General features: G+C 43.6%; 1 protein-coding gene across 1 annotated transcript in view; it reads right to left on the reverse strand.

Moving 5' to 3' along the window:
* LOC147013531 (E3 ubiquitin-protein ligase TRIM33-like) overlaps positions 1 to 12,420 on the reverse strand; it is a gene marked incomplete at its 3' end in the record, with an annotated part of 165,423 nt that overhangs the window by 84,200 nt on the left and 68,803 nt on the right. The window contains exons 4-5 of the mRNA XM_085853486.1: positions 12,214 to 12,340; positions 11,936 to 12,052 (exon numbers count right to left, since the gene is read on the reverse strand). Coding sequence (XP_085709612.1) covers positions 11,936 to 12,052; positions 12,214 to 12,340 — 244 coding nt within the window. The remainder of the gene's footprint in view (positions 1 to 11,935; positions 12,053 to 12,213; positions 12,341 to 12,420) is intronic.

Here is a 12,420-nt window from a genome sequence, read left to right on the forward strand (position 1 = left end):
ATTATTTTTTATTTTTGTTTGTTTGGTTTTTTGTAACACTTCAGGACTGGTCTTCTATATCCACCTGGGAGATTGGAAACCAGTCATCACAGCACGACAGAAAAAAGGTGCAAAAACGGAGCCCCTTAACTAAAGCCGAGTCAGCTTACTGTACTTGCAATCATCAGCAAGGTCATGGAATCCATCATTGCAGTTGACAGAAAATTATTCCTTTCTTCCAACAGCCTCAACTCAGATCATAAATTCTGATTCAGACTTGGTCCCTCTATCTTGAACATGCTGCTTTGACTCTCCCAACAACGGTGGGGGCCCTCAATATCAAACATGAGGTCAGGGCCATCTCTCTGGACATATCTCAAGCTTTTGATAGTCAGGCATCCCGCCTTGCTCTTCAAACTGTCTGCCTTTGGAATCCAAGGCCAACTCCACTCTTGGATTTCTGACTTCCTCCCCTCTTGTAATCAATGTGTGGGCTCTCAAGGGAACCCTTTACTCTCCGAACAGACCGAACAGACATATATATATATATATATATATATATATATATATATATATATATATATATATATATATATATATATATATATATATATATATATATATATATATACAAACAGAGAGACAGACAGACAGACAAACATATCGACGGAAATACTGATAAGAACAGTAGACTAGATCGACTGCCCAAAAATTATAAACGCATTTAATATTGGTGGAGTTATACATGTACATGTTTTGAAACTGACATATTCATGAGAGTACAATGCAGTCTTCGCAATGTTTCCTTTATATACATAAGAGAACAATGCAGTCTTCGCAATGTTTCCTTTATAATATTTGGTAGTTTATTTATATGAGCACACAGTTCATGAGATTATGCTGTATCTTGCAAATCAAGAGTGCATGTCCCATTGTTGTTTGACATGATAGTGGTGAGGGCAAGTCCACAACAGTCCTTCCATTATTAACCAGGTAAGACCTTCCATGGTAATATTACAGGTTTTCAATGAAATGTAATGTTAGTTTTGAGAACACAGTCCACCACAGTGGCAAAGGGCAGTGCACTGAAGTGCTGCCCTGACACATTTGCACTGTCCTCTGCACCCCTTTTTGCATCCACAGCGTATGAGTTCTCGACAGGCCTGGGTCACTTCTGGCAGTGTGGTGCAGTGAACTTCCCATCCACCCGTGTCCTTCTTCTTCCACCCCCAGTCACCTGGGGATGGGAGTTCCGGGACTGCAACCATCATCTGTCCCCAGCAGTGACCAGCTTGGTAGGCAGCCCTCTATGTGTGCTGAATCAGTGCTGCTTGTGTTGTAGGGAGTCCTTCAATGTCTCCACCTTTCTGGGTGAACAGCTGATTGCGTGCCTGATTGACTGATTCCAGGCTGCTAGTGCGGTCATAGAGCAATACCACGAATCGCTCCAGACTCCATCCAGTTGTCTATGGTGTCTGGGGTGGCAGCCAAGGCACAGAAGGCTCGAGTGACGTCATCAAAGGCGAGATGATCAAAGCTCTGGCTAGATGAACTGCACCATTTTCAGCATCGTGCTCACATGCTTTCCCTAATGCAGCATAAACCTCCTCATTGCACACGAGCACCCCATCATGACCTTGCTTGTGAGCATCCATGTCTGGGAAGTAACCCAGTATTCTGTTCTTGAGTTTAGTGGAGTGTACATGCCCCGTCACGCGTGTCCCCAGTTGTTCCAGCCTGGTACTGTACAGATTCACCAAGTCTGTTAGCTTGAACACTGGTGCAACTATATTGTCCATGCACACTTCCTCAATATAGGCGACAAGTCCAGCTAATGCAACTCCATGGTTTCAGTGTCGACATTAGATTCTTGTGCCTTTGTGTCCCTCGCTTTATTGTACAGAGAGGCAAGACACTGAGCATGGTACTTAGCCTCTTGGGCAATGAGATCTCAAACAATGAGTTTGGATAGGAGGTGTTTATCCTATAGTTTGAGGGCACACTGCCTCACACAAATTTCAAGTTTGAATGTTGATGCATTACACAAAGCATCTTTTGCAGCAGATTTTCCACAGAAGAAGCATGTCTCTATTGAATGAGTTTCACGTTCAATGCTCTGACGGGTGAACTTGTGGGTTTCTGGGTCATCATCGTGGTGTGTTTTCCTCTTTTCAGCCCTCTGAAGTTTTGTTTTGTTATACTGCAGTCTGCAGGAGTCATGCCATTTGGCTTTGTGAACCGGAATGCTGCCTCGATGCCCTGACCCTCATCCAGTTGTGACAGTTTTAGTGTTCTTAGCAGGCAACTGATCTTGTCGAATGCTACAAGATGCTCAGCTATGGTCCTGTATCCTGCCCCATCTGTGCCACGTGCTGAATTGTATGGACATGTCAGCATCTCATCAGTGTCTTCCTGACACAGAACACATTTGTTCCAGTCTGTGATCGGGCATTGTTTACCTGATGAGCTAGGCTCATCAGGGTCCACCACCTTGTATAGTTTGGCCATTGCCCCAATGCACTATGCTACTTTAGAACAGTATCTACTAGTTATAATATGAGAACAGTATGTACTAGTTATATAATTAACCCTAACCCACTGCTGTGGGCCGGGGTTCAGCGGCGATAAACGGCCACGAGGTGGAGCAGTAGAGTCGTCTCTCACCGAACACCCGGAATGTAGGTCGTGACTCTCGGATAAGTCCGAGAGTTCACGGGTCCCTTAGCGGACTGTGGTCGCCAATATTTGACGGCGTGGGGTAGGGTTAATTGCCTAATTCAATATACCTAAATACCCACGTCATCTAACTACCGGGGAAAACCACACCCTCGACGGACCTCGGATGGAACGGACCGTTTACCGAGCCAGATCCAGGTGTAAACCGAGCGGGGATTACAAAGATCTGTCGGACCAAATGACAACTTACCGGCCTGAACGGCCTTACTATTTCTAAATACGCACCTTGCTAGGCCAATGAAGGAAAGCACAGAAAACGAGCTGGTACATTTAACAGGGGTTTATTTATAACAATAATCGGGGAGGGGGGGCACAAAAAGAGCAGTTATCACGAATAAAAGAAACTAGCGATACCCGTGCACATGCACGGGATAGCAGTACAACATAGCTGGTAGCAGATGACAGACCGTACACGGGGAATGACAAAAATACGCATTGTGCAAAATGCAAGTGGTACTATGGAACGCCAAAACTTCCCAAACATTGTCGGCATGTCCACTAAGTGCCACAGCAATTTCATAGGGATCGTGTGACGGCGAGTTGAGTTTTTAGTGTGCAAGCTTGGTATTATAATAGAGATGAAAACCATGTACAATGAAAAACACTAAACAATTTCTACTTATACAGGCTGGACACACACACACACACACACACACACACACACACACACACACACACACACACACACACACACACACACACACACACACACACACACACACACACACACACACACACACACGATGGCCGTGGCCTGTATTCGCCCCTGTCCGCCTCGAACTTGTCCGGTGGCGGGACTCGGACCCGCCGCCAACAACGCAGCACCAAGGACCAATAACGGCGCCACGGTCACACGCGTGGAGCTCGTGCCCGCGGAGGAACTCGAGTCGAGTCGTCAGAGTCCCAGGGCGAGAATCATGGTCACGGACAAGACCCAGCAAAACTCCAACGAACGCCCCACGCAGAGCTGCAACAAAATCCTCCAACGAATGCCCCCAAAACAATCCAGAGCTCACTTTCCCCACTTAGAACCCTCTTCAGGTGGGAGGGATTTCTTTCCTCGCCACTCGCCTCCTGATTGGATGGTTGCATCGCGCGATCCGCTGGCCGTCCCTCATTGGACAGGCCCACGGTAGGCGGGGCAACTCCCACCTTTCTGGGGCGGAGTCGGAGCTGAGGCGATTGTAACTCCGCCTACCTCCTCACCTTAGGCCACGTGTGTCATGGCGACGGTGGAGCGAGGCGACGGTCCGCTGTTGTTGTTGTTGTAGTTGATATATAAATTCTAACTATAAAATAAGTTATAGCGCACACATGAAATTCCCATTAGACAGAAGGAGGGATTCTAACTATAAACACATACTTATCGGAATAACTAAGCTATGGGGGGGGGGGGGGACTGCTGTCTGCAAAAGGTTTCAAATTCCGTAACAATATCACCAACACTCTACCATAAGCTGAAATCTCCAGGAAAATATGTTGGCTGCCACCACAGTCACAGTCCAGGTCAACTGAAAGCATACAGATATACATGCAGATTAGGCGTTGTTACTCGGTGTACACAAGTACCGTAAAATTCGGACCATTGAGCGCATCGTTATACAAGCCGCATCCCCTAAATTAAAAAAAAAAAAATCTGGAATTTAAACACACACAAACCACACTGGTTTATAAGCCACAAATGTTGCACACATAAAAACAAGCACAAAAACGTCTGAAAATTAGCCACAAAAAGTGATCGATCTTGCTTTGAGTCTAATCTGAACAGTAGAAACACTCCGACCATCCACTCTGTGTGTTAACCCAGTCTTCAAGTTCGTCTTCCAGTTCGGGCCATCGGCATTTCCTACCTCTGAAAGCCTTAGTTGACTTAATGCAGCGAGAAAGTTCACCCCTCTGAGTTTTGAATTCCTCGTGTGGACCTCTTGTTTCTTTATACCGTACTCTTACCAAATCAATATCTGTCTAAATATATTCTGAGGTCGCAAACTCATCACTGAAGAAAGCAGGGAAACACACAAACAGCCGTGGCGATCAGGGAAGACACTTGGAGTGTGGATTGAACTTTTTCTAGCTCAGCTGTGGTTTACCTCGCTCATTCTGCGTTTTTCAATTTTCGGTTAACAATGCAAGGTAATAAACGTAAATATAAATAAAATATAGATAAATAACGATGTCAATCCAAGTAAGAAGAATAACCTCTCTGCGATGAGTCAGGAAAATTAATTGACTTTCTGCAGGAAGAGGACTTTAACAGTGAGTTTTGAATTCACAGAGTCAAAACCAGTTTTGAAACCTAATGTGAATCTAAATATAGACTGGAGACTAACGACAACAACTTGATTTGGCCTGAACGAGTCATCAGGAAAACCCGCAACATCGGAAAAATCCATCAACAAGCCGCATCGTTATTTTAGCCGCAGAGTTCGAAGTTGAGGGAAAAAGTTGCGGCTAATAGTCCGAATTTTATGGTACACAAAAGCTGTACTAACAACATAGATTATCATTGTGACGTTATTATGATGTTCTGCGTGAATATGCAGCGAAATATATGAATACACATAAACATAATTATGAGGTCAGCACACAGCTCATGGGCTGAATCTGAAATTCCCGAAAATGTGCATAACTCCGCTAATATTTGATGGTTTTACTATTATTTAATTCCCTGAATGCTAGACATATGTAGTTTGGTAGTTGCTAGCATGTTATAAGTAGTACGACTGCATTCCTCATCCTTGAAAATGTACGATTAGCCACCAGAATCAATATCCTAGCTGGTCGAGAACCTGAGAAACTGGTAAAATAACAACTGGCGGTGGCCATTTTGGAAAATGGCCGCCACTTTGGCCACAGGACAATTCTGCGATGGCCCTATAGCTAAATATCTTCATTAGGGCATGATCTAACAGTGTGCAAAAGTTCATGCTTGTATCATCAAAGGCACAATTCCCCAAAATATTTCACTTGTCTGCCGGACTATCAGGGGCCGAAAGGCGTTTTTTAAGCGTGAAATGAACAAACTAGCAGCTGAAAGACACTCCATACGGAGATGGGTGGATCAGTTTGAGGCTACAGGATCTGTCCTGAAGGGGAAAATCTGCCGGAAGGCCAAGAAAGTCATATGAAAGGGCGAATGCTGTTACCGAGGCACGTAACAACAACCCCAAAAAAGTTATTTAGGAGAGAGAGAGAGCATCACTTGAGTTAAACATTCCGAAAAGCTCTGTTCATGATATTGTTCATTAAAAAAAATTGAGATTTAATGTTATAAAATGCAAGGAGTTCATAAATGTTTGAAAGAAGATCATGAAAAAGAGTAAATCTTGTCAAGGCTTAATTAAACTGATAGAATTGGATGAACTTATTTTTTAAGCAAACATCATTCTTAGTGATTAGGCTACATTTCACATATCAGGCAATGTTAATCATCACAATTGTAGGCTTATGGGGAGAAGAAAATCTGAATGAATTGTATGAACACGAAAGGGATTCACCGAAAGTAAACGTCTGATGTGCGGTGTCACGTTTTCACATCTATGGACCATATTTATTTGATGAACGCACTGTCACCAGCATTTCTTACCTCAACATGCTATGAGAGTTCATGATTCCACAACTTCAAGAAAATCCCGACTTGTTACAGAGTTATCTTTCAACATGAATGAGCACCACCTCACTTTGCTCGAATTGTGAAAGTACTCTGAAATCAAACTTTGCCAGACAGTTGGATTGGTCGAGCAGGACCTATGAAATGGCCTGCTCGCTCACCTGATGAAACACCTTTAGATTTATATCTCTGGGTTTAAAAAAAAGTAAAGTCCACACCAGCACACGAAGAGACCTTGAATAACTTAAACATCGTATTGTTGATGCTGTCTCATCCATCCCTACAACTGTGTTGGGAAATGTTTTCTCAGATTTTTAACGCCGAATTAGATATACGAGCTGAAACCCCGTCACAGACGGATTCCGTTCATTCAACCACCCTCACCAGCTCACACACACTCGAGGGACATGGACTGGACAGGGTGTGCTTGCCCCTGCCCCATTCAATTTGCTTACCCCGCCCAAAAATGTAATTACCCCGGCCCCGCCTCTTCACTCCCCGCCCCCCGTCTTTTGATTCCCCGCCCCACTAGTCCCCAGGCCCCCACCCCCCTGCCCACCCCCTCACACTCAACTCCGCCTAATTCAACCCAGCCCCCACCCCATTTCCCCCGTCTCCCGCTTTCAATTTGCTTACCTCCGCCCAAAAATTTGCTTACCCTGCCCCCCCCCTCTTCTCTCCCTGCCCCCGTCTCCTCATACCCCGCCCCCGTCTCTTCATCCCCCGCCCCGTCTCTTCATCCCCCGCCCCGCCTCTTCATCCCCCGCCTCTTCATCCCCCGCCCCCGCCTCTTCATCCCCCGCCCCGCCTCTTCATCCCCCGCCCCCGCCTCTTCATCCCCCGCCCCCGCCTCTTCACTCCTCGCCCCCATCTCAACGAAAAGTGTTTATTCTGCTTCAGAGTTGAAAGTTGACTATTGCCACTATGTGCGGTGCAGTCTTTCAGGTACGAAGTTTCTTTCAGTCCAGGTCACAGTACTGAGAAAAACGTGCCGCGACTGCCAGGAGCACAAAATTGGTCCTTCAGTATTAATATATAGAAGATAGATAGATAGAAGATACAGTAGACGCCGCTTTATAAATCCACAGTTATAAAATCCAGCCGCTGATTGTGACCAAAATGAGTTGGAACGGAATTTTACATAGAGAAATCCACCGGATAATAAATCCACCTGCTTGGCACGTGCGCGGTCTCAACCTAAACTTGATGTAGTATGAGCTGCCGCAGAGTGAAAAAAAAACAACATCAACATCAACTGGTGACGGACTTCGAATCCCAATAGCCAAGGGAAGAAAGCGACGACGAACCCGAGCCGATGCCAACAGCGGCAGAAATGCGGACTGCACTCGCCAAATTGGACAGGGGACTGCAGCTCTCAGGTTTTGCCCATCCCGATTTCCGCCACGTGACGGATTCAATAAAGGAACATTTGCGCAAAACCTTCCCTCCCAAGCAAGCGACCTTGGAGAGATTCTTTTGAACAATCCCCTTGTCACCGTTTGATAAATCAGTTTTTGTAGCATAAAGCAGTGTTTAACGACATTCGCTTTTTGTCTTATCTATCCAGTCGGTGGCTGAAAATCGGTTCTCTGCTCAATAAATCCAGCCGGTTAATAAATCCAAACGGCGTGGTCCCATGGTGGATTTATAAAGCGGTGTCTACTGTACAATGTTTCTTGTTACATTTTTTGTGTCAAATTCACATTCTGAGGTAGTCACCATGTGCAGAAGAGGGTTTTACATTGCAGACGCTATTTTCGAGGAGTGGAATTAGTAATTACACCTCTCAGCAGTAACGTTCTGACGACGGACGTAATGGCGTCAGCGAATAACCGATGATGTCATGACGTCCTGACGCCTCTCAGCGGTGACGTCACACGTCGCCATGTAAACGAATGTAAAACGAACAGTGTTTATTCTGCTTCAGAGTTGAAAGTTGACTATTGCCACGATGTGCGATGCACTCTTGCAGGTACCATGTTTCTTTCAGTCCAGGTCACAGTACCGAGAAAAACGTGACGCGACCGCGAGGAGGAGCACAAAATAGGTCCTTCAGTATTAATATATAGATTATAGTGAACTTGCAGAGTACCCGCCCTACGGGCGATCTTGTTCCAAGCATGTAACACGTTCTTCTGCCGCGTACCTTTATTTGGTGGTGTATAGGCAACTGACAGCTCTGTAGAGGCAAAAAACCCTGGCTTACGTGCATGAAGCAAAAACATACCTACTGCTTATAATTCAAAACACCTCAATGCAGTGGAAAACGTGGGGACAGGAATACTGGAGTGTAAATGGTGGAGACTTGTAATACCCTCCACTACCTGGAGGTGACGCTACATGATACACATTTACATAGAGCACTTGAGTGTCCCCCTCTCCCCTCCCCCAAGACCACAAGCAAAGATAAAAACACCCCAATACAGGAAACCCTCCAATCGTAGAATCGTAGACAGGAAACCCACAGGAAATAATCTACAGATCGTAGAATCATGGGTTCTACGATCGAGGGTTTCCACCAATCGCGGGTAACCAATTGTGTTCTGATTCCGTTATCGCGGGATTTAATTTCGACCAATCTCAGTTTTTGAGTCGAGATGAGTCATCATTTAAATCCCGTGCATGAACGATTATCTCCCATTACGATCCTTGTGGTGTTCTCACACACCGTCTTAATGAGCCCAAATATAAAGTGATGCACAAAGTTATTTGTACCAAAAGGCAGAGAAAGGTTATGAATTTGGGCGAACATATCGAGTTGTTACATCGTTTGGCTTGAGAAGAAAATGTGGCATCTGTACGGGCTGCCATTACGGGGTTAATTATTGTCGGTAGACTCTTCCCCATTGTGCCCTTCCTCATTCATAAACCTTCATTATCCTTCAAACCTTCATTTTCCTTCAAACCTAATTCCCAAAGGTTCATTATCCTTAAAATCAAATTCCCAAACATTCATTTTCCAACTTCGTATTCAAACCTTATTGCCAAACACTTCATTTACAACTCCTGGATTGGAATTCCCATTCTCCAACGCATTCTCAAGCACAGCTCATGAAACAAATCGAGGCGAAGTGATTTATGATGGAACATTCGAGATATATAAATGGATTTATAAAAACCACTTATCATGGTTTTTAACATCGATGAGACAGATGACGACGTCATCTCGTACCTTGGTCCCCAAGCAGGGAAGATCATGATTCAAGGTAAGGTGATTTCAGGATCCTGTTATCCTTCTCTGTTGTGGGTTGTGGCAATGCTGCAGGTGCCTTTGTCGGAAAGCTAATGCTGTTTTTCCATTTGCTGGATCACCTTCCCCGCTCACTCCTCCCCAGCTCCACTCCAACATACCCCCTCCCCCCCCCCTGCTCCACCCGACCCCTACTCCAACAGCATCATCCTGAGTTAAATCTTGGATTTTCTATTTACAGCAGAGCACAGTATGAGTACGCAATCTGTTTACCATCACCCACCTCGCTGTGTTATAATAAATTAAAAAGGTAAAAACTCATGTTTTTGTACGTTTTACACTGTATTTGTTGCATTTACATGTTTATTTCAATGTTAACATGCTATATATCCATATTTACGTGTAATGCGTTTATTTATGGCTGCCATCGATCTTCCTCGAAATCTTCTCGAAGTCCAGGAACCGAACCAAACGCTTTTCCATTGGCCCTTGGTTTCCACGATTGAGGTTTCAACTATCACGGCATTTTCAAGGAACATAACCCCCATTATATTGGAGGGTTTCCTGTACATTAATCGGGGTCATGTTGATCGATGCAGCAAGTGTGGATGTAATCGGTACAGAACTGTAGGAGTAGCACAACAAAGAAATGAAACAAACAAAAAAAAAAAATCACACGTACACACATCTCTGTGAATTATAGTATGGAGGGTGATGAATGACATGTATGAGTTTAGAAGCAATTTGAGAATATCTAAAAAAATACCATAAAAATTTTTAACTAAAACTTACAAGTCTAATGCATGTATTCACATCAAATTTATGTCAGTATCTCGAATAACGATAAAACAATTCAACGTTCTTTTTGGTATATCCATTTTCGGATACCCTGTACATCGGAGTGAGAAACAACACGAAAGTATCTCCTTCCACAAACCGCTCATATGTGCGAGACAATTCCACATCCAAAAGTAACCAGGAATTCCTCACACCTTGGTGATATTTCTGTTTTGTAGGTTAAAGACAACTTCAACGTTACAACTTTTTTCAATCTCAAAGTTGATTTTCATGTCAAAAGGGTAACGTCTCACCTCAACAAACATCAATCACAGTTTGTGTGCAACAAACATCAGTCACATACAGAAAACAAATAAGAAAGTATGAACCTCACACTGTCCCAATAAACCGCCTGACACACACACACGCAAATCTTTTGTGGCACACCAAATAAGATATCAAGAAACAATTGCTCACTAGCCATGCCGATCGAATACCACTACAGATGATCATTTGGAGGGGTGAAGGGAAAGAAATAAAAAGGACAAAAAAGGGGGGAAAGTTAAAAAGAAAGGCAATAAAGGCAAAATTTAAAAGAAAGGAAAATAGAAGCAATCAGCAAAAAAATTAAATAGAGAGGACAAAGTGGTGAGTGCAATACAATAGTACGGCATACCAAAGTAATAGATATGACCAAAAAAACCTGCAGCAAAAAGAAACTAGAACGGCACTCGGTAGAGCACACACATCCGCCAGGCTGAACAGTTTATGTTTTGCATCCCACTGATAGGTGGGATCTGTATCCAGACCTGAAGCAAAATCTAATCAGCTTGTTCTTGTCATCGACCCAACTTATCCACCAAGTTTTGTCATAATGCATCCACAACTTTTTGAAATATCATGCTGTATACCGTTTTTGGCCGCATCCCTCAATTGTGAAGAATCACTTTACAAATTACAAAAAGCTATTGGATCCAGATCTAATTCTTCACTAAAATCAAATTAATGCATCCTTGTTACACACCCAACCTGTCCACCAAGTTTCGCCCGAATCCATCCACAACTTTTTGAGATATCGTGCTCACAGACACAGACAGACAAAGGGTGAAAAAAATAAGACCTCCGTTCACCTTGGATGGTGGAGGTAAATATTAGCTCCTTTTTAATTAATCTTCAGTCCTTTTTTTTTAAATTATCACCACATAACTATATATCTTCACCCATGTATACCACTCAAAATGCGAATAAAAGCATTGCAGAGATCCAAGCAATTAATAGAAACTTCAAACAAGCTTCACATTCCATGTCATGCGACACCACACAGGTTAAAAATCGCCACCAGAGGATTGATGTAGAGAAAGCAATAAGTATATTCAGACATCGTCTCATTAACGCTGGGAGTGCAAGGGTGTTCAGCTGACATCATTACCAAGGCAATATATTCATGTTAATGTTAATAGGTCCCATGATGCAACAAAACACACTGGCCCTCTTCAACTTTCATATTGGTTAAAACAAACAAACAAATAAATAAATAAATAAATAAAAAAAAAGACCGAGTTCAAAACAAATCAAGTAGCCTTACCATTCACAAATCAGGGACTTTAACACCAGTAGGTAAAATAGATATGATCCAAACACACCTGTTCTGAACCTGAGTGGATGCTTGATCAATGTAATTTTTCTTCTCTTGAAGTTTATCAGTCAGCGTTTCAATAATAGTCTTTTGGGTCTTAAAGGCTTCTTCCAGGAATTGGTATCTGGAGTAAATATGAAAAAAGTGAGGGTGTGGGTTTAGGGAAATATAGAGGATGGGGAGTAGTAAATAGAGTAAATAGATGGGGATCCAGGAGGACGTCATGAATGCAGTTGTAAAATGGCACTCGTGGGAGGTGAAAACAAAACAAATGGGTACGATTACCTGTGATCCTTGTGTTCAAGCAGCTGGCAGTCTCTGCAAGTGAGCTTGTCGCATGACTCACAAAAGAGGCGAAGTTGCTCCTGACGATGCAGGGGGCAAAAGAGGGGGCGTCGCCCTTGAGGGATCTCTGTAATGGCAATGGCCATGGCAACAAGAGTAATTATAACAAAGTGGGCCTCTCCTTTGGATGACAAAATTTTTCTCTCT

The sequence above is a fragment of the Eptatretus burgeri genome, chromosome 14 (genome assembly GCF_056783735.1).
Source record: "Eptatretus burgeri isolate ZD-2024b chromosome 14, Ebu_testis_v1, whole genome shotgun sequence".
NCBI classification, from domain to species: Eukaryota; Metazoa; Chordata; class Myxini; order Myxiniformes; family Myxinidae; genus Eptatretus; species Eptatretus burgeri.